Below are 26,020 nucleotides of genomic sequence, written 5' to 3'. Positions count from 1 at the left end.
AGACTCCTGGTCTACGGCTGGCTGTCATGAGCTTTCACAAGAGGGGTGGCCTTTTTGCTAACTCATTGTTCATGTGGGAGGAGAGCCCCCAGGGGGTCTGTTGGTAGCGCTGGGTGCAGGCAGGCTGCTTCTTCCTCTCCAGCGTCAATCTTCAATCGTGATAAGGTTCCACATTCTTCCTCTGTAGCCTTGTGTTGGAGGCAAGTGGGCCAGTGTAGTATCACATGGGACATTAAGGGGCAGTGGAAAGAGCCTGAGTTTTGTAGGATAGCCTACCTGGTTGGACTGGAGTCAGTTACTGCCATCCTGGTGCCTCCCTTGGGAGGGTGGGGTGAGGATCCAGGTGGTGCACAGAGGACCCAGTGGTGCCGAATGCCTGGGGTCTTGTCATCCTCTTCTTCTGGGTGGCCATAATGTGTGATATAGCCGTGCAGTGCAGTGGAAGAGCAGTGGCAGTAGGAAAGGCAGACAGAGGGTGCTAGAGTCGGAGGCTCTAGGTTCAGGGCAGCCGGAAGAAGGTGGCTGTACCTGATGGGGCAGAACCACACAGCCTGGGATTCAACTACAGCGAGGAGTCTGGATTCCTTGCGGTCACCTCAGACTGAACCATAGGCCAGGGAACGAGTGTGAAGATGGTGACTGGCCACTTAGAGGGGGGGGGGGGGGGACACGAGACCGAGGAAGCAAGCCTTCCTTTGATTTTTTTTTTTAAAGGAGTGATTCTAAAGGACTAAACTTGAGGGCAGGGGAGAAGCCCCCTGCAATGAACTATATCCTCAACTCCCTCCTCCCCGCTTTTCATATTTTTATTTTGAGTTGCTATTGCCCAGGCTGGGATTGAATTTACAAACCTCCTGCCTCAACCTCACAGGTGTGGAATCACAGGTACATGCCTGATTCTTGGGTATTTTTGCAGGTTTAAGTGTGAGAATGTCTGGCATCTTGGCAGACTGCGTGACTTGAACAAAATTGTGCAGGATTCCAGGGGCACAGGACCCTGCTTGTCCCCTCGCATAAGTGGCTATTCCCTGCCTTGTACAAACTGGAAGACCTGTCCTCTGCTCCACGGCCCCTCCGAATCTCAGTCCCCTCGCTGTGCAAGCACCAGCACTTTTCTGCTAGAGAATGCTTGGCTTTTTACAAATTTGCCTATTTTTTTATTCTCATGGATTACATAGACACCAAGATGATGACTGAGTTAATTCTGACGGAGTGCAAGCATAGAAGTGTACAAATGTGATCTAAAATCAGTTTCTAAACTGTGGGTCATGGCCCATCAGAGGGCTGTAAAACCAATTTAGTAGGTCAGGCTATCATTTCTAATGGGTAAAATACAATGGAAAAGATCAGAGTGCACCATACATAAAACATTTATTTTGGTTCCATTGATTTATATGCTCTGGGATGCAGTGTAAGACATATTCATTGTGGATTCTATTTTAAAAAGTATATGTAAGATACAGCACTAGAACCATGGGTGATAGAATAGAAAGATTGTAAGTAATGAAATGGTCTAGGTGAGATACAAAGAAACAGTAAAACGTGAAGGGAACTATAATAATGACAGGTTTGAGTGTCCAAGATGCTTTACACAACAGCTGTCTTACTTTAAAATAAAGAAGGCCTTGCAAGTGTACGCTTCTGTTTATTATTATGTTAGGCAGTGATTGCTTTATGTTTCCAAATCCATGGCCTTCATTTTAAAAAAACAAACATGGCATTTATTCATTACTCAGTTTTGTACCTGAAAAAAAAAAAACATCTTCAGTCTGTAGTTTACCAGCTCAGTCCTTTGCTGGGAAAGGAGCTGTATTCACAAACCCAGAGGAAAGGTGACAGGCTGAACCCTTGGGAGAGGAAGAGGCGAATCTGCCATGGCCCAGTCCCACAAGCCTTCTGGCTTTCATTGTGCTGCATTGCAAAAGTGGATGACACCCTCTCCTGCTGTCTCCCCTCCTCCCCTTGGTTCTTGCTCATGTTATTCAGCAAAGTCTTCACTAAGCTGGCAGTGGGAGAACTAACCTGGGATGGAGCATGCTCCCTGGGGACCATGTACCCTGGAGGTGGAAAATTCTTCAACGCAGGGTGAGGCTCTGGTCTCTTTCTATAAAACAAGTGTACTGCCGTCTTTGTGGTAGTTCACTGTGACCATCAGATAGGACACTTAAGTAGATGAGCGACCTGCAGGGCTACAAGCAGCCCATGTGCTGAAGCGCTCCATGCTTGCCTAAGCTTTGCTGGCATTTCTTGACTTCTGAATAGTTTTTGAGCCAGGGAACTTGCACTTTCATTTTTCACTGTCTACAAAGCTGAGTCCTGTCTTCAGGAGCATGCTGTCTGCCCTCTTTCCTCTACTGTGGCGCTGTACCCTAACTTGTTCTGGGCCCTGCCACTGGCCAGCCTGTCAGGTATCCGTAAACTATGGGTGTTCTGGAAAAGAGGGGAGCACGTGAAGGTGCCACAGTAAGCACAGTGAAGGTCACAAAAGGACTCTAAGAAGGAGGCCGTGTAGGTTGCCCCTGAAGGGCAGGTGGGTGTTGGGAGAGGGAAGCCCTCCTGGTGGAGGGAGCTGTATGGCGCAGGTGGAAGTGGGAATGTGACAGTAAGAGCACAGGACAGGTAGTGCTGCCCGCCGAGGGGGCAGTGGGGGCAGACCCTGCAGACCTACCTAGCGGTGAAGTATCCCTGATGTGTGGGCTGCAGGATGGAGGCTGGTGGGCAGTTTGTTCGGTGAGAAACACTGTGGTGTCCTGGGCAGTGCTGTGGTGGCTGCTGTGCAGCGAGAAGGGACACAGAAGGCTCAGGGCTGCAGGTGTAGAACCACGCACCTGGTGTCCAGGAGGGAGACAAAAGGCTGTAACTAGCAACGAATGGGCGCATTCATCTGACATGATTTGTTGAGTGCTGAAGTCAGGGTACTATTGTGGAAAAAGAAAAACATCAGAGTCTGTATCCTGATGGTGCTTGTGCAGTGGGGAGACAGACTCGAGGGGGGGGACGGGAGGAAGGAGGAACGCAGAGCAAAGGGAGATAGATGGAGGTACAATGGTGAGAACTGGAGCACAGTGGGAGGGTGGCAGGGAAGGGACTGGGTGGGACATGGCTTCTCAAAGTGGTCCGAGGAGGCTTCTGCCAGGGTTTGGGTACAGAACAGACTGCAAGGAAGGAGAGAGCAATTTGAGCTTCTAGGGAAGAGTGTCTGGGCAGAGAGGGATGGTGAGTGACACTGACCAGAGTGAGCTGTGTGGGGTCCGCAGAAGGTTGGGTTGACGGCGCCAGCTGCTTGGAACCATCTGAGGGAAGTATGGAGGGTCAGGCGTCACAGATTTGCCAGAAGTTTCATCTACACTGGCGTTAGTAGTTCGGGGAGATCTAGAACACTGAATGCTGAGCCCTTGCAGAGGATAAGGTTCCAGAGAAAATGGGGAAATTTGGGGTGTACATTGTGGTTAAAACAAGGAGCAGAGTAGACTGGGCTTTCTGTGTGTGTGTGTGTGTGTGTGTGTGTGTGTGTGTGTGTGTGTGTGAGATGTTTTTAGCTGTATAGTCCAAGTCTCATAAAGCAAGAACATCTCAGACAAAATTCATACTTTGAGAAAAGGTAATTAGGGTTCTGTGAGTCCTAGAAAATTTTTGTTTCTGTTGTTGCTAATCAAAGAAGCACAAAAATAAAATAGCTTTGACATTCCATCTGTTCTAGCAACAGAAGCATAGGTGTGTTGGCTTTTTGTTGTAACAAAAGACCTGACACAAAGCTTAAAGAGGAAAAGAGGTTTCAGCCCACTGTTGACCAGCTGCATTGCTTCTGGGCCCGTAGCGAGGCAAGAAGCAGGTGACAGAACCCAGACACTCATTCCAGGAGCCACAGAGCAGAGAGAGAAGCAAGTGCCAGAGAGACAGGAGTCAGGGACAGAATGTACCCTTCAAAGCCACACCCTCCATGACCGTCATCCAATGGGACCCTGCCTCCTGATAAGCCCATTGAGCCCTGGAATCATCAGTGAATTGATTCATTGATGAAGTTAGAGACCCCAGGACCGAGTCACATTCTCAAAAGCTCTGAGCTGGTGACGAAGTCTTCAACCCAGTGACCCTTTGGAGGACGTTTTAGTAACAACAGTAACAATAGATATTACACTGTACCTAGTGTAGGTAGTGAAAATGATTCCCAGCCGCTCACTGGTGGCATTATAAATCAACCCTGTTTGTTATTTTATATATATATATTTCTTTTTTGTTTTTCTGTTTGTTTTTTTTGGTGGTCTTAGGGATTTGAACCTGGGGTCTTGTCCTTGCTAGGTGAGGAATTCTACCAGTGGCTATTCCTCATACCTCCATCCTGCTTTTACAGAGACCAGGTATGTGTGTTGAAGGTCAGGAATGTTCAGAGAAGCTTTAAAAGTAAAGCTGTTCAAAAACTAAATCTCAACTGTTTGCAAAAGAACATTAAATATATGAATGGTACAGAGCAAAGGTCAGAGACCTTTCTCTAAAAGGCAGATAATAAATAACTTCGGCTTTGTGGGCCATGTGGTATATGGTACATGTTTCTACCTCTGCTGTTGAGTGCAGAAATAACCAGTGGAACTAGTTGTAAGAACAGGTGGAGGCTGGGCCTGGGAGTTGTTTGTTGATCCCTGAGACACAGAATTACACTGCACACATCCATGTATTCACCATAGGCTTTAAGGAAAAGCGCATGCTTACCTGGGCGCACTTTGGTGAATGTGTAACATCCTGCCAGGTTGTTGCATTGCCACCTGCTTCCTCAGCAGGGGTTACGCTGCCACCCTTGGGCTTCTTGGTATTACAGATAATGAGATAGTGGATATCTTGGCATAGGGCTTTTTGCTGTTTAGTTTTTTTCTTTAGGTTAAATTTCCAGAGTCAATCAGTGTAGGCAAAAATTAATGTTTTTGTGCTTAAGCATCTTCTTAAAAGTGGAGAATTTTTACAAAAATGATAAGAACCGCCAGGGCTGTCCCAGAGGGTGAACTTCACTAGGTCACCAGCATCCCAAGCATGGCAGCCACTTTGCTATTTCAATGCCTTGTGTCTCCCGCGTCCCAAATCTTGTTTCTCATAAACCATCAAGCAGCACCTGCTCTCTCTTCTGAGGGTCTGCCTGGTGATAGAGGACCTGGTGTGATCCAGCTCTTTTCCCTGAGCTCTGTGAATCTGTGTTGTGTGGGGATGTGACGTTTTGATTTCCCTGCTCTCCTCCTGTCCCATTGGCAGGAGCTCCTCAATCCTGCTCCCATGGGAGGAGTTGCGGTAAGTGATGACATCTTCAGACCACTTGGGCCACTAAAGCATCCGGCATGGGCCTTGATCAAACAGTGTTGATTCACACTCCAGATGTCTACTGATTTAGCCATGAGGTATCACAAAATCTCTCTGAGCCTTAGTTTTCTCATCTGTAAAATAGAATGCTTGTATCTGTGTTCAGCTTTCTGGGATTATACAGGATGGTATGTGTGAAACTCAGAGAGTTTGCCTTGTAGTTTTGGTTTGAAATGTTTTATAATGTTTACAACAGTTTTCTTATTTTGCACGATTTCCCCTTCTCTGAGCAGTTATCTTAACTGATCATTTACAGAAGCATCAGTAGTCCTAGGGTTTTCCCTATCATGGTGCTGTCATGTTTTCAACATTGTCAGTGCGATATTTTGTGACAAGTTTGTGTCTAATCTCCTTTATCTTCATCATGTTTGGTCCCCAAATGGATATAACAACCGCCAGCATAGAGCAGGCACTTCTGATGTGCTGGTTAGGTACTGGGTAATTTAATACTATCATTTAATACAAAAAGCCCAGAAGGATCGATGGTCCGCAGCTGCTGAGAGAGGAATCCCAGCTCAAAAGTTGGCTCTCTTTTGTGCCCTGAAAGGCGGGATTAATAAGGGACAGGGGTTAACTTCAGTGGATTTGCCCCACACATAGTAAATAATCTTGAAAATGTAAAAGTTTATTTTAGATTCCTCCCATCCAACACCATTTGTAAGGAATGCCTTTTGTGCTATTGCAGGTACCATTAGATGGGTCTGAAGGGAGCCCTTAAAGAAGCCCAAGGTTAAGGCTGGCTAAGTGAAGAAACATTTGGCAGGGTGAATTATTGACCTTTTATTTTGTAAGACTGGGTTTTGCCGCCCTTGCCCCAGTTTTCCTTGAAGTGTTTCCTGGAAGTAACCTTGGAGGTGGTCTGGGTCCGCTCACTTGCTGGTTTGTGTGGCTGTGTACCAGGCTGAACATCGTGGATGGCTCTTGGGATCCTCTGCCGTGCTCCCTGGTGCAGGGAGGGAACTGTCCCTCTTCCTGGTCGTCCTTTGTCTTCTCCAGTAGGTGATCATTTATTTCAGATTTCTAAGGATCCCAGAGACCAAGCTGAAGATTAGTTATTTACTGCTAGATTGATGCAACTTTAAAGGTAATTAATTGTCCTCTGAGTCCCACTGCAGGTCTTTTTTTCCCCAAAAACACTTCCTCCACTGTACTTCATTGGCTTAATTACATTAATGGGGGAAAGGCAGTCCTCACTGATGGCTCCATAAATCCACAGCAACGACTCAGGCTATTTGGATGCCTCAGTTTGAACAGCTGGGCCATCACTCACTGTCAGAGGCGGACAGCCCAGTTAGTACTGAGCAGTTTTGACTCTGTGTCCACCATACCCACTGCCCAAGAAACAGACAATTAGGGGGCTCACTTTGCAGGTGCACCAAGAAAAGGAGGGGGAGGGTCAGGAGATTGTATGAGACCAAGAAATCTGAGCAGACGAGGAAGTCTGTTTCAGTGAAGAGAATGCCATCCTGTTGGCAGTGTCCCGGTGCCAGCCCCATGTAAACACCAGTGACCCATTCCAACAGGAGAGGAAAGAGGAGGTGGTCATTCCGCCCCCAGCCTGGTCTGCGTCCGCTCTAACTCTGCCAAAGCCATGCATCATTTCAAAGCACAGAGTGCAGATGGAAGTAGTTTGGGCTCGATAATGGCTGTGAGCTCATCGTTCCTGCAATTTTTGGAAGATTGTGTGAAAATTGATGCTTTCTCAGGTGTTGCATCCCTAGCCCCAGTAGAGCCTCCCCCCCCCCTTTTACGTCCAGTGTTTTATTTTGAATATTTTCTGATCTACAGCAAAGTTACAAGAATGGTACAGTGGATTCCTCTGTAACTTATTGGCTAATCATAAACGTTTGGCCCATTGTGTTTCTTTTTTCTTCTTCCCTCTCTGCCAATCTCTCCCCTCCCCTGCCTTCTTCCAGTTCTTTCCCTAGTGCATTCTCATCTCCTGACACCCCTTGCCACTCCTTGTGGTGCCAGGGATGGAGCAGGGGGCCTCGGTGTGCCAGGCTAGCCCACTGAGCTGGCCCCCTGCCCTCCTGGTGCTCCGTTCCTCCTCCAGGCTCCCTCCACACAGGCACAGGTACACATGTGGATGCTGGTTCTCTGAAGAACTGTTTTAAGAGCACTTTGCATAGCTTGTGATAGCGACTCCCTAACCTCCCAGTGAGGGGCTGCCCGGGTGGTTCTCCTGCAAAGCACACTGTCACCCCGGGAATGAGAACATTCAATCTATACTGTTTTGCATACGGCCCATGGTCCAGTTTTCCCAGATTGTCCTAGTGATGCCCCTTGAAATTATTTTTAAATTCAGGATCTAATCCAAATTATGTTATATCTGGTTACATGTCTTATTAATTTTTAACCTAGAAAATTTTCTTCTTTTTTCCTTTTTTTTGGCTGTGAAGTTTCTGAAGAGTCCAAAGTTCTTTTTTTGTTTTTTTTTTTTTAAATGTTCCTGTTTGGATTTATTTTTTTCCTCTCATAATTGGGGCATTAATAACACACCGAGGCCACTGAGCAGAGCCTTTTTAACCCCGATGGAGAGAAAATGGGAAATACCTGGACTCGGCTCTGCGTTCCTTCCGAAGACCCTGTCCTGGAAGTCACTCAGCCTTACTACTTATGCCACCAAGGTGACTCAGGGAACCTTTTTGGGCTGTACCAGGGTTCTTTTATATTTCTTCCATGACACTCATTGTGCCCACGACCGCATCTCTCTCCGTGCTCTTTCCCAGGCAAAGGGACAGTGAGGCCCTCGAGATGAAAGCCTCCCTGTCTTGTGCCCCTGCAAGGCTCCATCGTCTCAGCTGCTCATCCGCTTTCCTTCCTGCAAGGTCAACATATTCCAGGCCAGGCCTTTGCTAGAACCTGACACATTCATTCAGCAAAGGTCTTTAAGTCCCCGTTGTGAGTAAGAGAAGCGTAGGGCCAGTTAGGGCTTGGGAAGACAAAGATGGATGAGACTTCGTCTCTTTTATGAAGCAGTTCCCTGTCTTGTGGGGAGACAGGTGATGACATTTCTCTGGGAGCCCTAAGCACAAGCAAGGAACAGCTGTTCTGCCTGTGACAGCTGGAGAAGGCTTCTCAGAGGTGACGGCTGTCCTGGGTATGGACAAAAGGCGGCATTTTCCAGGCCAGGGGGAGGTTGTCAGATGTGGGGGGTGGGGGGACGAGTATTGTCAGAGGCAGGAACTAACCCAGGGAATGCTCAGCTGGTTGGAGGGCTGAGACTATGTCCCTTCACTTTCTTAAATGGAAATTTCTAATGTAGAGAGAAAATAATACAAAATCCACCTTCACATGCTTTTCCCCAAGTTCAACAATAATCAGCTTCTGGTCAATCTTGTTCTGTTTATATCTCTTCTCACTAAACCTCTGTGGTGTCATTGTGATGTAAATCCTAGTCATTGAATAATTTCACCTGAAATTCTTCAGTATCTTGAAAAGAAAATATATTCTCTTTCTCTTCTTAAAAGTGAGTCATAGTATCATTTCATTTATTTTTGTTTCATCACAAGAGATTAAACATACGAGGGCTGGACAGTTTTGAGTCCACTTATTCATTAGTCATTCAGGAAGCATTTCTGATGCCCTGGGTTCTGTGGGTCAGAAACGATATTCCCCAGATGAACCAACTCTGTCTAAGCTGCCTTCAGTGAGCTCCCAGCCCTGACTTTCCTCAGGATGGGTCTGGATCTTGGTGCTTGAGAGAAGCAGCAGCTAGAAGCTTGATTTGAAGTCATCTGGGGTGCTGCGGGTGCCGAGCAGAGAACCTGTATGTGGAAGTAGAAGTGGTCACCTACGTGTCAGAGAAAATGCGTGCCCCTAAGGCACCAGTCATGGGTTTGCTTTGTTTCATGCAGGTACCAGGGATTCAGATCGAGAGTCTGGAAATGTATGTCTTAGAGGAAAGCGCATGGGAGAAGTTCTGATGAAGATACGTATGGGGTGCTTTGTGGATATGAAGTCGCTGTGGATTTGGCTTTGGAGCAGAAACTCCAAAAGAACTTCATAGAGGAGGTGATCATGGAGCTGAGTGCTGGTGGCTTTTTGTCACTGAGATGAAGCAGGAGAGAGGGACAGAAAGGAAAATGCAGTGGAGAGTGGGGGGCAGAGTAGGAGGTTTTGGTGTGAGGCTGTAGAGTGATGGGACGGGGCTGAACTGTGTCTCTTTCAGAGATTTCGGAAAGTTGACTCTGGCTGGAGAAAAAGAAGGGCTCGAGGTAGCACAGCAGGAGGCTTGAAAACCAGCGTGGAAACTGAAGAAGGGCACCCAAGCCTGTCCTCCTCTCTCCCGAAGGTCTCTTTCCACCTTATAGTATTAATGCTGGCATTTGGAATGGTGGGCTTTCCTACCATGCCAGGGAGAGCAGATGGCCTAGAAAATGGGTGTGTTTCCACTCTATCCCTACATCGAGTCCTTCCCTACTTAATCAGTGACAAGCAGGGTCCTGGCCCAGCCAACCTAGCTTCTGGTCCTGTGATCTCCATCTCCTTAGGCCAGTGAGGGGCAGAAAATGTTCTTCTAGGCAGAAGCACGCTGTCATGGTGTGTCGTAGGGAGAGGACGGGATCTTGAGTGGCAGTTGGGAACCCTAGACAGCCTCAGTCCAGAACCTTCCTGCTCTCTTCCCTGCTCTCTCACCTCATTGTGAGACCAGGGTGTGAAAGTACAGAAGCTCAGAGGCTTTTGGGTTCTGGCATTCGGTGATTAGAGATTTTGAATGGAGTTTTTTAATTTATTTTTAATCCTTTAGCGTATGAGTTTAGATTTGCTGACTAAAGGGAAATGCCTAATTCCTGACCTTTTCAGAAGTATGCAGTTAGAGAGTAAAAGCCGTGGCTGGTTTTCTGTTAGAATTTCAGCTGTGGACAGCAGTGCAGGAGCACCTCAGGAATGGGACAGTACCGGCTGGGGTGGGACCCTAGCATAGCTGGAGGAACCCTGTTGCCCACAGGGTGGGGAGAAGGAAGCCCCGGACGTGGGAGTATTGTTGCTTGAAGTTAGATCCACTGGAGCAGACGGCTCTTGGAGTGTGCCCTGCAGGTCCCTCACTCCTCTGTGGCTTGTGTGGGTCTGGAGAAGGACAGTCAGGGAAAGAAGCCAATTGGGATAGTAGGAAGGAGACATTTGTAGCTGCTTTTCCTTTTAAATAGATTCAGCCTCACTAGGAGCTTTCTAGCTCCCTTTGTCTAGAGCTTGTGCCGTGAGGGATCTGGGGATCCCTGGAGAGGTAGGTTCTGGGTTGGGGGAGAGGAGGAAAGGCATGACACTGAGGGGCTGGTTTGGTGAGAGATCTCTGCTTATCCCCGGGAGCCTCTTCAGCAAAGTAGACCCCCACGATGGCTGCCAGGTGAGAACCTGTCCCAACAGAAGCACACAGGAAGTGATAGAGGTGACAGCTGAAGGCTGAGCTGTGCCCCACACACTCTTCTTGGTCCAGTGACATCCTCGGGCAGCTGAACTCTTCGATTCTCTCAAGTTGTGGCTGAGGTAAAATTGGGAAATCTCTGCTGATTTGCATAGGTACAGTTTAATTCATGTCTCTTCTTCCTGTGTAGTGTTAGGCAGAGCTGAAAGAACTCGGGGAAACTTTTCAATCACTCTATTCTGTTGTCTAGGAGGACATGTGGACATTTCGAATCTTTTATGAATTTATTTGAATTGCATTAGTTTTATATATTGCTTCTTTTTTAGCACAGATAGTAAGACATAATTTTAAATGAAAGACAAATAGCATTAGGAGGTGTGATATCAAACATCACCTCTCCAATGGGCAGGACTTTTACTGCTTTCTTCTGAAATCACTCTGTGTTTTGAAGGTCTTGTAAAACTTAAGTTTCTATGAGCATCTCTTACTCCTGATATATCCGTATTACTGCAAGAAAGGGCCGATTGAAGAGTCAGGAGTCAGGGTTACATATCTGTAAGCCAGGGTGATATTGGTGGTCAGTTATCATTTGCCTTCTGAAATATTTTCATAAGCCTTAGGGACATGGGAAGAGTAAGGAGAAGTGGCCATGGAAGGGTGAATCTTGGTGGCTGCTCAGGAGAAGCCAGCAGATCTGGCCAAGGCTTCCAGCTTCTTCCCAAACCTGCATATCTGTTGGAGGAGGAACAGGGAGGTATCCAGGTTAAAGTTAGCTGTGTTTGGCAGCTAAGAGGTTAGTATACCCCTGAACTAAGCTATATCAAAGTGAATTTAGGGAGTGAGGAACGGGCGCTCTCTGCTTTCTGTTGTAGTAGTAAATTACCTGCTTCCCAGAATCAGAAAGTCCTCTGTTTGCTTTAAATGACATCATCACTGGGCTGTATGCATTTGGAGTTGTGGAGTCCCTGGTTTCCCTTTGTCCCATCCTGACCACCATCTAAGTTGTACTTACCTTCAGTGATGAGCCAGTAGCACACCTAGACATACCCTGTGTCCCCCTTTACCAGGAGATTCTGTATGTTAAAGTGCCACTTACTGTGCATGATGCCCATTGGTTTCTTGGGGTTTTGATTTATAGAGCAGCCTCCAAAGATAGGAACAGGGTAGCCCATCTTTCCATGGCATCTGCCTGCTGATGGGCCATGTTGCAGGCCCCTGCATCTGTCATGTGGAGTCTGCCTAGGCCACGTTTGACTCATCGCCAGCCAGCCATGGTATCTGCGTCTGTGTCTGTGAGAACACCACACACCCTTCATGGTAGGGCCGGACTGCAGGAGGAAGAGGAACAAGCCTTTCCAGGCTGGTTTCTTCTCATCTCTGCCATCTGGAGAGTGAAGGAGGGTTAGAGTGGATTAGAAGAGTCATGGCATGTAGAGAAAGAGAGACTATTGTTTTAGCCCAGATAAGCAAAGAAGAGAATTACTCATAACAAAAGTGGGTCGACATGGATGCTGTCAATTCTCATTTCATTGATGTAATTTTCCTTGATTTGTCACTGGTGCACAAATCAAAAACACATGTTCCCTTGCCTGGTCCACCTTTAGTTCTTGACCATGACTGCAACCTGCTTTTTGCCTGTAATCACGGGGCCTTCTGTCTGCTTTTGTGTCCCTCAAACGCAGGTTGTGCTCCCCACATTTATTTTGGAGAAGCGATCCTTGCTGGAGATGTATGCAGACTTTATGGCACACCCCGACCTGCTGCTGGCCATCACTGCTGGGGCCACACCAGAGGAAAGAGTCATCTGCTTCGTGGAGTATTATCTTACAGCCTTCCATGAGGGCCGGAAAGGGGCTTTGGCCAAGAAACCCTACAACCCCATCATTGGCGAGACGTTTCACTGCTCCTGGGAGGTTCCCAAATATAGGGTCAAGCCCAAGAGGACTTCTCTTGCTGGCTGTCAGGAGTACCCGGCAGCCGATGACCCTTCCAAAAGCTACAAGCTCCGATTTATAGCTGAGCAGGTGTCCCATCACCCTCCCATCTCTTGCTTTTACTGTGAGTGCAAGGAGAAGAGACTGTGCATCAACACTCATGTATGGACCAAAAGCAAATTCATGGGCATGTCCGTGGGGGTCTCTATGGTAGGGGAAGGTAAGTCACATTATGCGCTGGAGCTTGGCTCTTACTCCAACAACGTTTGTGCATCTGTTGATGAGTGTTATTTTGTGTGTGGGGTTCTTGGTTACTTTGTTTTAGAACTGGAGCATGAGTAGCGAAACAAGGCTGAATTTTGGACCAGGTATGCCAGTGTCTCAGTAGGGCCAAGGTGATGGCTTTGATGGGACTCACTTGTTCATGCAGCCAGCTTCCCCCCTGGATCTGCATGCTGTGCTTTCATAGGCTCCTCCTGGCATGTGCTTTTTTCATTCAGCTGTGTGAGAATATTGGAGTTGGCTCCAAATCTGTGAAAGCACATTTTTATTCACCCTCCTCAGTGTTCTGGCTCTGAGACAATGAGGATAATAGTACTGCCTATTCAAAAGCTGCTCATAAAAATTCCCAAGGCAAATCTTTTGACTCTGTGCTAGAAATTCTGAAGTAAGAACACAGTATAATCACACCACTGCTAGATTGCATGTTCCTATTTTAGCAAATAGCTGTGAATGAAGTTTATTCATTGTTTGAAGAAACCAATAATAATCCTTGTTAAATTGAAGCGTCTGTGTTAGTGGTTTTTCAACTTTTTTGAGCCACAAATCCTTTTGAGATTCTAGGACTGACTGTTGTCCCAGGAAAACTTAAAAGCAAAAAATACAAAAACTAACAAAAAATTGGCTTTCAGCTTCCAGGAGTACACGGCTCCTCGGACCCCTTCCCAAATCCATATTTTTTAGGATCCCAAGTCCTGTTTTTATCTTCATGATGAAAATGCTGAGTGCTATAGGCAAAAGTAAAGCAGAAGAGGGTCACGAGTAAAGGGCCAGGTGAGCTGTTGAGTGGGTTGGCTGCCCTAGAACACCTTGCCAAGAGAGTGACATTTGATCAGAGACCTAAAGGGATCAAAGAGAAGCTAGTCTCATGGCATTCAGGAGGAGATTGTAAGGTTGAAGCGACAAGACAGAGGACCAGAGTCAGGATGGTCTCTGTATACTGGCAGAGGACAGGAAGCCCATGTGACTGGACCAGGCTGAAGGGCTGAGGTCAGAGAAGTGAGTGGACCATGTAGGGCCTGCGGGCCACTGGTAGGGAGTTGATTCCTACCCGAGGGAGTTACAGAGCCACCTGAGAGGGTCACTGTCTGACTTATAGTTTAGCCGTATTAAGCCACTGCTTGCTGAAACTAGATCATAAAGAGGGCAGAAGTGGAAATGTGACCAGTTGGGAGGTCATGAGAATGAGAATAACCGAGGCAGAAGATGATGGTGCTTAGACCAAGCAGTCTGGTAAAGGAAGTAAAACATGGTAAAATCCATGCTAGTGTCTGTGTGAGATGCCTGTGAAAGTCAGCTGAAAAGGAGGAAAGGATCATTTTGGCTCACGGTCGCAGAGGTTTCGGTCAGAGGATATGATGGGGCGGTCGTAGGGACGTGCGTAGGCCACTGTGGCTGCAGCTTGGAGCAGGTGGAAGAGACCAGTGGGCAGCCAGGGCTGGGAAAGGACTTTGGCTTTTACTCTGCATGGGATGGGAATCCCTGGAAGGTGGGTGTGATTTTAGCAGTGTTACTGTGTCTGCTGTGTAAAGAAGAGCCCGAAGGTGGGAGTGGGCAGTGGAAAGGTGGCAGAGAGGCCAGGTCACACAGTATAGCTCTGCGACTGGCCAGGGAAAGTGCTTGGGGGATATAATATACCTTTTGATATGCTATGCAGAAAATCTGTATTCACCTTCTTTTCTGGAGATTGCCCTGCATTCAGCAGGCTAATTCTCCAGTTGGGTGGGTGTGTAAGGTAGAGGTCTGTCTGTGAAACTGGAAGCAGGGATTCTTGTCGTTAAGGGAATACCTGGAAATTTTCCACGGAGGTAAAGATCTGCAGATCATGCATGTTTAGGGATTTGAAGGAACTTGACAGTCGTATCGTCAGTCTGTCCTCAGGGTCCCGAGAGCATCCTTCTCTAACCCAGCAGCATCCGTGCTCCGCTCTGGCCATGGCTGTGGGCCGTACAGCTCTGCGCATGCCGCTGGAGATTTTTTGCCAGCTCTTGCTTCCTGGTGCCATTGCTCCATTCCCAGCTTCCTCTGCATTCTTGTCCTCTCCTGTGACCCCAGCCCTTCTGCTTAAACCACCTACCCATCAGGCTCCTCCCTCTGCCTGTCGGGACTCATGGCCTCCTTTCATGACCTCTGGACCTGCCTTTCCACTAATGATGAGGTCTTCCTTTTCAGCCCTGCTTTCCCCTCCATCTCCTAAAGTCACTGAGAGGCTTGTGACATCTCAACTCTTAGCCTGCCCCCTCCAACTTTGTGGACCTGGGGCTGTAATTCACAGGAGAGGCCCCCACTCCCCCCCCTCCATGGGTGAGAAACCCCTCAGCCCTCAGTGCAGCCACTCCTGAGGCAGAATTGAATTTGCAGCTTCTGCTTTTCTTTAGCTGCTTGAAAATTTGGTGCCTGAGTTCCAAGAGAGGATTCTGGGAAGCACTCTGGCGCTCCTGGCCTCACTCAGTGTTCCTGCTGTGTGTGGCCTGGACATGGGTCCAGTCCTGTGAGACCTTTGGTTTGCTCGGGCCATTTCAGTAGTCACGATCCCTCATCCTTGCTGTACCGTCTGCAGCATGAGATCTTATTTTTCACACGAGATGCCTGTAAGAATTCCGAGACTCCGCAGAGGAGGTTCTGCTTCCTGCACTCAGGCCTCTTTTGGGCACAAAGTGGGTGTGGGATGTGTTCCATGAATTTTTGATTAGCTTTGAAGTAATGTGTTCTCCAGCTTCTCATTTTAAAAATGATATCTTAGATAAATCCCCTTGAAAAATTGGATATAAATATGTGGCCTTACTGTTTAAATTAGTGCCCTCAGGCTATGGCAAATGAGGCCACCATGAAGTACCATTATAAAGTGCTTTATTATTCTGTGAGCCCCCTTGGGTTGTAGCTACCCCAAGCGCTTTCCAGCTCTGATGGGAAAAGCCCCTTAAGTCTGTTACTAGAGTCTCAGGGCAAACTTGGGGTTCAGGGGTGCCAACCGACTAGGCTCAGCCACCGGCCCATCATGCTGATCATGCAGGGCGTGGTAGTGCATGCCTGGAATCTCCATACTCAGGAGGTGGAGGTAGGAGGATTGTGAATTCAAGGCAGTCTGGGCAACAGCTATCCTGCCTCAAACCAAAATGAAACAAAACAACAAAAACATCAGGGAGATGAGCAGTGGCGAAGGGTGGCCATGCTGGGCAACCCAGAAAGGTTCAAATCTGTCTTAAAGGGGCTGGCACAAGCTTTGGGGCCTTCATAGAAAAGGGGGCTAAGACAAGATTTGGGCGTTGCGTATAGCACAGGTAATTGTAGTCTAGTTTTGGCCTGGTTGATCAATACCTCAGAGCTGGTTCTGCAAGGTTCTGGGAGAGTCAGAATTGCTTAAGGGGAGCAGTGTATGTCCCATGGTACAATGGAGTGGGGCTCAGTTCTCGTCATGGGGCAGGTGTTTCTGCTTGGTGTGGGATGCACTGCACTGCTGTGTGGTCTGCTGGGCTCTGCTTTTCCTGGAGTCTGAGGTAGCTGCAGACTTAAGACGGGCGTCCCAGGGGTCTGGAAATGGCTATTGAAAAAACTGGCAGTCGATGTCCTTACAGATCTTGAAAATAATTATGCTTATCTTGTGTCTTCAGTTTTGAAGGGGCTAGTAGATTTAAAATTGATAGCGCTTATGTTATAAGGTACACCTCAAGTGATTAACATGTTTGGTGCAGAGCTGAGCAGGGGGGTCTGGCCCAAAGTGTTAAGGCAATAAAGGATACATAAATTGAACGCAGAGATGCCAAGCTTTATCTTGCTTTCAGGTACTCAGTGGGCACCAGCAGGCTCAGCCTCTTAAGTCCCTGTTACCACACTGGTCCCAGAACCAGAAGCCTTTGTTGTTTAGGGGACAGCTCTACTGACCTCACTGCCAGGAGCTTAGCTGTCTTCAGCTGCTGTCACAATTGGCTTCCTCCAAAACAGAAGATCCCCAGTGAAGAGCCTGCTTGTGACAGGAGGGGACGCATGCACCTGGGGCTTAGGGCCACTGGGGCTGCGGGCTCCTAGACACAGCCCAGAGTCATCCCGATTCTCTGTTAGATGGGTCGGTATCTGCTCGGAATGTTTTGGTTCCTCTGCCTGCAGTCAGATATGAAATTATTTTAAATTTACCCGTTTGAAAATCTTAATGCTTAAGTCAGTTTGTGGAATATCAAATCAAGTAAAAATCTCCCCTCTTGAGGATTAACCACAGTGCATTTGATTATTTGGCTTTTTTCAGCTTCTCTCAACTGTTAGGCCAAGTGAAGAAGTAACTTTCGTTTGCATTTTGTAAGTCTGATTTTAATGCAGTCATTTATTCTTGATAAGGAAAGATTTTCTTTACCATTGTTCTGCAAAAGTACTGAGATATAATCGCAGGTAGTTCAATGAATGAACGCACATTTCATGATCTTTCAGAAAACAACCCAAGGAATATGATTTTGCCAGTGCCCTCAAAATAGTTTAGGCCTGGGGCTCACTGACTTCATGTTGTGAGAGAAATTTCTCCGTGGTTTGTAAGAAAATTTTCCAACAGGAGCGGGAAGGGATGTTACCCTTTATGTGAAAGGCATCACATTTTAAAAGATCTCACCCATTCCCACATGCGTAGTCCACTGCCAGAGGTTTGAGGTTTGCTCTTTCTTCCCAAATGGCAGTGCCAGTCTTAAGAATCTCCCCAGGGTGGGAGGAGTAATTAGGGTATAAAGCTTTAGGATTCTGGTGGTGTGCCAGGGGGAGGCCTAACCTGTTTCAGAGTTGCTTTCTCCATCATCTGTACAGTCAGTGGACATGGAGGCCCACATACCCCGTACTTGTGTCACAGAGGAGGAAACTGAAGCACGGAAAAGTTAAGATTGCCAGGTTGATGAGTGACAGGATAATGATCTGCCATGGTCTCACTCATGTTTTAAAAAAGATTGTAATGTAGCCTCTCCTGCCACAACGTTCATTGTAAGAGATCTCAGCTGTGCGGAGTTCCTGTTGTCAGCCAGCCCTGCCGGCTTCACACGCAGAGCTCTTGGCTGTGTGCACTGCAGTTTTGGAGCCTGGCGAGCTGTGGGAATGGACAAGAGTCCACAGTGTTCCCGATGAAGATGAGAAGGCTGACCACAGAACAGGAGCAGGGAGGGGGCTGTGGTGTAGTGAGACATAGTGGCCGTCCAGAAGGATGTTGCCACCAAGTCAAATCTGTCAACACGGTGCATCCCAGCAGCAGTAAGGCTGTGGCTGGCACCTGAGAGTCCAGGGGAGGTAGGAATGGAACCAAAGTACAGAGGACATCCTGAGGAATTTCTCTCTTTTAACTCTGCCCCTGGTTCTTCTCGGCTGTTGACCGCATGTCTGTGTGACACGGGTTTTCCTGCTTGCTTCAGCTCATCTTTTGAAGCGACCCAGCTTGAAGAAGTGAGGCAGGAAGTAGGCTGTGACCCAGAAAGCTACATCAGACTCGACTGTTCTGCCAGGGTTCTGATCAGAAGCCATGGGGTGGAAACACTCCTGTGTGGTTCTCGTCACAAACACAGCCATCCTACCTTTAAATGCAGGGGCAGAACTGGTCTTCAAGGGTTACCAGGTCTTTCTGAGGCACTGAAGGAGGGACACATGTCTAAGAGCACGGGAAGGCCCAAAGCTTCCTTTTCAGCACCAGGGCTCAGTTCATTCCCAGGAGCTGTTGGGGACTAGGAGGCAGCCTGTTTGTTCTGATGTCATTGTGTGTTTACATAAAGTACATTCAGTTAAAATCCCAGCGAGTGAGAGAGACAGACAGACAGACAGTAAGTAGGCAGAGTTTAAATATTGTTGTGGTATCTGTTGTCCATGATTCTCAATGACCTCTGAATCCACTCTCCCACTGTGGTCTGTTTCCACGTAGAACTCCTTGCTTCCGTGGTGGTGGAAATTAACACTGAGACAAAAGCATTCACTCACAGGCCAAGATTCAGCTGACAAGCAAGCAAGAGAAAATGGGTCAGGGGCTTTGGCTTGAGAATAGCTGACGGGGCACAATGGATGGAGGAGATCAGACTGGCCCCTTCACAGAGAAGAGACAGGCTTTTACGGTGTCGCTGAGGTAGGTTAGGGCCTAGAATTTTCCATTGGGTCATGAATGAAGGTGTTAATAAGACTTCTTCCTCAGATTCTAGGGGATCTCCTGCCTGTGTAGGCTGTGGATTAGTGGCTATGCTCACTCCTGGAGACATCCAAGTGTCACCCTTCTTCCCCGGCTGTGGCAGGGCTATAAAAGTAGGCAGGTGCAGGAAGGGCAGGTTGTATACATTATTGGCAAGGGAAGATGGGGAGAAGACAGGTCTGCCCTTCCTGGGCAGCAGGTTCCTGTTCTTCTTTCTAAGGATCCTTTCACACTGGGATGATCTAGACCAGTGCATCACCCAGGGCTTACAGAGCAGTGCTCTGCTTTGTGGGTTGAGAGAACTGACTTTAGAGGACTTAACCGAGAGCCAAGTATGTCTACGGTAGCTCAGGGGCTGTTAAAGGGATTTTTAAGGGTAAACTGAGCTGTGGTTGATGTTTCTTAGTGCTACTTTAGAAACAACAGCAATGGTGACTCCTTTGTGTGAATCAGCACTGCCTCACACCCCTGGAAGGTCCTAAAGTTTGAACCCCCTCAATCCTGCCCCCTGGGTATGCCCAGCCTGAGAGAGCAGTAGCTGCCAACCAGATGACCTAGCCTCTCTGAGTTTGTGTCTCATACTTAGATTAAAATGGTAACCATTGTCGGGTGGGATAGTTGTGAGGCTGAGAGTGTGTGAGGGCCCTCAGGAAAGTCTGGCTTCCAGAAAGTGTTCCCCTGCGGGAGCCATTGGCCTAGACTTCCTTTCCCAGTGGAGGAATGAAGAGCCCAGGAAGAGGTTGTTGCAACACACTGCTGGTTGTGAGTGCCTGACCGAAGGACAGACTGCCTTCCCTGAGACTTACGTACCCTTGAAACTGAGGTGGCCTGGCCCAAGCTGAGCCCCGCAGAACTAGCAAGGAAGGGACCTGACAGGTCCTCAGGGCCCCTGACTGCACACTGTACAGCAGCCCTTGGGACTCTGTATGTCATGAAATAATCAAGTCAATCTTGATGAAACTTCTTTTCCGTGGAGAATCAGACAAATCCACCTAATTCTGAGTTTTTTTTAAAAAGAGAGCATTAAGATCCAGGCAAGCTGAGTCCTTAGATCTAAGGTTGGAGAACCCTCAACCTGCGTCACATTCTGGCTCTAGGTAGGTATTTCTCCCAGGTTGGGGACAGGAGGTTTGTAGCCTTAATGTCATGAGAACCATTGCTGTTGTCTCTCGCTCTCAGGATAGATGCAGAACTCAGCAGCATGCTTTGTAGAAGCTTAAATGACAGGGTTTCACCTCCAGTGACCTGGTCAGCACCCACGCCACCTCCTGTGCTGCACAGGGGCTCTTTGCTTAGCCCTTGCAGGCTCACCAGGCCTGTCCCCTCCGAGGGCCTTTGCATATGCTGTCTTCCTCTGTCCCTTCCCAGGTGCAGACTGTCCCTCCTAAAAGACCTTCCCTTTCCAGGCTGGCCACCTTGTTGGTGGCCTCCTTGTTTAGTGACTGATCCATATCCACGCTCCTTGAATTTGGGGCTGGGTTGCTCACATCCTCTCTGTGTCCTGTGCTCTGATAGGTGCACAGCTGAGCTCTTGGAGTGGGTGGCTGACCTGTTGGAGTTAAGAGGCGTGCTCCTGTGGCAGAGCCTCTCTGGTCCAGGTCTCCGAGTCTCCTGTGTTGTGTACATGTGCTTGTGCTTTTGTGTCTGTCTGTCTGACTTCCCCACTTCTCTCCCTGAGGTGTGCTGAGGCTCCTGGAGCACGGGGAGGAGTACGTCTTCACCCTGCCCAGCGCCTATGCCCGGTCCATCCTCACCATTCCGTGGGTGGAGCTTGGAGGAAAAGTGAGCATCAACTGCGCCAAGACTGGGTACTCCGCCACTGTGACATTCCACACGAAGCCCTTCTACGGAGGGAAAGTCCACAGGTAGGGCGGCCACGGTGCACTGGCTTTGTCTTATCACAGTGCCCTGAGCTTCCTTTCTTCAACAGAAGCTTGAATTCTGAGGTTGGAAATGAGAATAAAAGTTAACAGGACCCCCTCCCCAGCCCTTCCAGCACTGGAGGTTGAATCCAGGGTTTTGCACTGAGTTACATCTCCAGCCCTTTTCTTATTTTTTATTTAGAGATACGATCTTGCTAAGTTGCCTGGGCTAGGTCAAACTAGCAAGCCTCCTGCCTCAGCTTCCTAGAATCCTGGCATTGTAGGTGTGTACCACCGCATGTGCAGCAGACCTTTTTCAGAAGAAGCACATCATTTCTCTACGACACAGGGCAGTTTTTTTGAGGACTCCTCCTCTTAATTTATGGGGGATTCTTTGGTGATGCATTCAAGGAACACCCCCCCAAGAAAGTAAAAGACGTTCTGTCTTTGTGAAGTAAACTGTGGCCACAGCCTGTTTGACTGCTTTGCCCTGATTGCCCATGTGAACCTGGGCGTTGTTTGTGATTCTTAGTTGCTTGTGATTCTCTGGGATCTTGGATCTTGTGTCTGAGATGGCTTGTGTCTTTCCTTTTAGAAGCTTAAACTGAAGGAGAGGCCGACTGTTTGAGGAGCAATTTGTTTTCCTGGCCCAGCTGTAGGAAGCCTCCTTTGGAGCAGACTCACTGCATAAACCAGCCTCCACCTCTGCTCCTGTCCTTGAACTGCTTTGGTGCTAACAGGAGGATGTGCGAGGATTCCCTCACCAGCTGCCCTCCCAGAACACACTGCACATGAGGGCTGATTGTGTGGGGTTCTCACAGGCTCCGTGTTCAGTGATACCATGTTGGTACACAGACATTAGCCACAGCACAGAGGTCTGATGTTTCTGTTACATTACTGCTGTATCACTGTGCCTCCACAGTGTGCAACTCACTGCTGCTGCTCAGGAGCTAGCATGGTCGTCAGGCTTAGAGAAAATTTGCAAGCCCAAGGAAGGCACTGCACAGAGCGGAGCTTTGTCCTAGCCTTGTCTGCTTTGGTGCAGCTTCCTATTTCTGCTGTTGCTCAGACTGTGCAGAAAGGAGCAGGCAGGAAGCAGGTGGGTATCTGCTCGCACTTAGCCAGGGTAAAGACCTGGGAGAGACCCTCAGACAGGGCTAGGGCGGTGAGAGATCACAGATGTTCACAGAGGCTTCTTACAGACAGGTTGAATATGGTCCCTCCTACCACCACTGTGGAGTGAGGTTGTCATCTGGACACTGCTTAACCCTCAGTGGCGTACGCACAGATGGCCCGGTAGGAGCTGCCCTCTCCCAGTGATCTCTGTTGGACCTGTGAGCACATTCAGAATCGTCCTTGTTTTAGGATAGAAAAGCCCTCCCTACACTCCTGTATGCTCTTCTTTTGTGGTTAAAGTGTAGCATCATTAAATGTTATTTTTTTGTCCATGTTTACAGTACATAATGTTTGCATGCTTTGTGTGGAGCTGGGACAGGTACATAACATGTTTTACTTCCTTGTCATCCTCTTCCCCTCTTTCCCTTCATCACTTGATCCCCTTCCCACATGAGAAAGATCTTTCTCCTGTCATCTTTCATTTTGCTCATATAAGAGCGATTTAAGTTTACGAGTCTGGTTTATTTCACGTAACAAGGCCCCACAGTGCCTCCATTTTCTACAAGTAACTTATTTTTCTTTGTGGCAGAGTAGTGTTCCACTGTGTACAAATCCTGCATTTTCTTCATCCATTTTTCTTGCTGGACATATGGGCTGCTTCCAAGATTTGACTGTTATAAATTGTGCTGCTATCGACGTCGGTATATGCATGTGTCCCTGCAGTATGTGTCTTTATTTCACACTTTCAGGAAGATGCCTGGAAGGTGCATGGTTGGGTCAAGTGGAAATTCTAGGTTTAGTTTTTTGAGGAATCTCCATACGATTTCCATAGTGGTTACATGCCCACCAGCAGTGTGGAAGAGTGCATTTTGCCTTGCAGCCTTACCAGCATTTGTTGTTACTGATTTCTGGGTCATGGCCATTCTTTCTGGGGCTCAGATGGACTCTTGAGTGTTGTTTTAATTTGCATTTCTTTCTGACCAATGATGTACAGTGTTTTTTAATGTTTTGGCCATTTGTACTTCTTCCTGTTGCTTGTTCATTTTTTTTAATTGAACGTAGCATTACATAGCTATTTTAATAGAAAAACAACTTTGGAGACATTGTAGGACTTCAAAAGCAGTTAATAATCAAACCAGAATGGGTATCTTATTGCATCTTGTCATCTTCAGAGTAGTTGCCTCTACTCTTAGACTTGATACTATCAAGCATACCAAATTCGAATAAAATCAGTCAAGGTAAAACAGCGGTCTAACAAACCAGCTTCAAGTAAGATCAGTCATGGTAAGAAAATGTAAGTAATACAGGGCTTCAGTTTAAGTTAATAGGAAATTAAAGATAGTTACCTTGGAATAGCCTGCTATTTTTGGGATAGCTGTCTGTGCCCTCAAATCTTGTATGAGTAGACAGACTGGAATAAAATAAAATCAAACTAAACAAAGCGATAAGACTACTGTGGCTTTTAAATCCTGATACACTATTAACAGTGCCCTCTGCCTGCCTTTTTTAGGCAATTCCTCACCTTTCCCTTTCTCAGGATGCTTTGTATATTTTGGGTCCCACCAGCTCCTTTAGTTTTTAGATTAGGGAGTCAACCTGTTATCTATCTGAGTGGTGCTGAACCTTTTTATCCTGAGCTTGATCTTGAGCTATACTCCTTTACTTACTAAAGCCACAAGGTTTTCCTTCCTTCTAGCTCTGTAGTTTACACTGCACAAAAGTGTCATAACTTTCCAACCTATCTGCAGCTTCTGGATGAGTTGTCCCTAGTTCTCTCTGGTTCCCTGTCACATAGAGCATCGTTTTCTCATCTTTGACTTTCAGTTTATTAACCCTCTTTCAGGTTGAGTATATTTCCTATTCAGAGCATCTCGATGGATCCTGCCTCCTAATCTACTCTGCCTGTGTTTCTGTTTGTTAGTGTATCAAGGCTATCTATATTAAAGATTATAGCCCACCTTCTCTGCCTCATCTCTGCTGTTCTATTTTTCTGCTATTATTTGTCCACTTTTCTCTTCATTAAAATGTCTGCACTATTCATTGAGGCCTCTCTGTCACTGTTGCTGGAATCCTGGCATTTTTTTTCTCTCTCTCTAGAATGTCCTTCAGTATTTTTTGTATGGTTGGGTTTGTGGCCATGAACTCCCACAGCTCCTCTTCATCTTGGAAACATCTCATTTCTCCATTAATTTTGAGAGAGAGTTTTTCTGGGTACATCAATCTAGATCGGAGGTTATTTTCTTTCTGGGCTTGGACTATTTCCCCCCAGGCTTTTCTCGATTTGATAGTTTGTGTTGATAAGTCTGTCGTTATAGGTGATTTTTCCTTTGTAGGTGATCTGCTTCTTTTCTCTGACTGCTTTTAATATTCTGTTCTTGTGGTGGGTTTCTGGGCTCTTGATTATTATGTGTCTGGGTGTAGATCTGTTTTGGTTGTAGCTGGTTGGAGTTCTATATGCCTCATTTATCTGAATATCATTTCTTTTTCCTATGCTTGGGAAGCTTTCCTTAGTTATTTCTGTGAATAGCCTTTGTAACTCATTTACGATTACTCCTACTTTTTGCTCACATTTTTTATTCTTAAGTTATAAATCCTCTTGTCGTCTTCTAGCCTTTGTATTGTTACTTCCTTGTTTTTTTTTTTTAATTTTATTTAAGGAGAAAAGAAAAAAAAAAGCAGGGAAAGGGTACAAGTTATACAGATTTACAGAAAAAAAATGAACAGTAGGAAATCACTAGTTAATGGATTACATATTGTCATCTTAGAAATAATTGTTCAAGTCACAAAATTAAAGCTTGTAAAGTGGACATTCCATCAATGATACTGCAAACAGTTCTGTTCATTGATCCAATAAAACTCTGTGATATCATTTTCTATCTTATACACTTAAATATACATGCAGTTATATAGTTTGGAGCACTTTCTTTTCCTCTCTTTTGTACCATGACTATTACACATTTTGGGTTTCATTGCTCCCACGGTTCTTACTACTTTTTTGGAAGAGAGTAAAACCAAATGTGACATAACAGAACAGAATCGGTCAAGTCAAAAGGGTGGACATAATAGATAATGTAAAAACATAATACAGGTGATCAACAATGGTTACCATAATGTCTCCCGCTATCTCTAATAGAATTGCCTATATCATTAGTTATAATACAATTGAACAAAACAGTAAAGAATAAAACCGACAAAACCAAAACATTGGAGACATTGTAGGTCTTCAAAAGTAGCTAAAAGTCAACAAGAATGGGCGTCATAATGAATCTCATTATCTTCACAGCTGATGCCTAAACTTTCGAACCTGATACTATCCAGCAAAACAGAATAGGGGAACATCAGTTAAAAACCAGATGGTGAGAGTAATACAGGGCTTTAAATCAAGGTAATGAAAAGTCAAAATGGGTTACTATAATATATCCTGCTATTTTTTTCCTTTAATTAAAAGGATAAAGATAAAAAAGTAAATAATGGAGTGGAGATTGAGATAAAAGAGGGCATAACAACGAAACAACACAGATCAAAACATAACCATTTAAGCAGAATAGTGTTTCACCAACAGATAATCCTAACCTAAAAGTAGTTACCATATTGTTTCTTTCTTTGAAATCCTTGAGTACAACTTTGTATACTGTAGCATTAAGTATATCAGAACAATGTAAAACCATTCAAGAGAATGACAGCATTACAGAGTATTTAGAATCAACTAACAGAAAATGAACAATGGTTTCTGTATAATCTCCTTGTCTTTAAAAGGTTTTTGCTTATACTATCGTACATAATAAAATCCAATAAGATACAGCCTATTTAGACCATTGGAGACAGAAGGACAAAAGCTAGATGAGACTTCAAAACAAGATGATACTAAATCAGTATTACCTATTAAGATGTCATTTTCTCCAAAATAGCTGTTCCTATCATCCAATCTTCTCTGCCTCATTTCTGTTAAGCTCTTTTTCTGTCAGTAGCTGTCAGTTTGTCTTCT

The 26,020-nt window shown here is 46.5% G+C and overlaps 1 protein-coding gene across 4 annotated transcripts in view; it reads left to right on the top strand.

The window, feature by feature from the left end:
• The window catches only part of Osbpl10 (oxysterol binding protein like 10), a 287,054-nt gene that overhangs the window by 249,293 nt on the left and 11,741 nt on the right, over nt 1–26,020 (top strand). For all 4 annotated transcript variants that reach the window (XM_063257089.1, XM_063257092.1, XM_063257088.1 and 1 more), the window contains 2 exons: nt 12,394–12,865; nt 20,736–20,922. In XM_063257089.1, coding sequence (XP_063113159.1) covers nt 12,394–12,865; nt 20,736–20,922 — 659 coding nt within the window. The remainder of the gene's footprint in view (nt 1–12,393; nt 12,866–20,735; nt 20,923–26,020) is intronic.

The sequence above is a fragment of the Cavia porcellus genome, unplaced genomic scaffold, assembly GCF_034190915.1.
Source record: "Cavia porcellus strain 051 isolate PalLab524CR breed Dunkin Hartley unplaced genomic scaffold, mCavPor4.1 scaffold_10, whole genome shotgun sequence".
Taxonomy (NCBI): Eukaryota; Metazoa; Chordata; class Mammalia; order Rodentia; family Caviidae; genus Cavia; species Cavia porcellus.
This window is presented reverse-complemented; position numbering and strand designations above follow the sequence as displayed.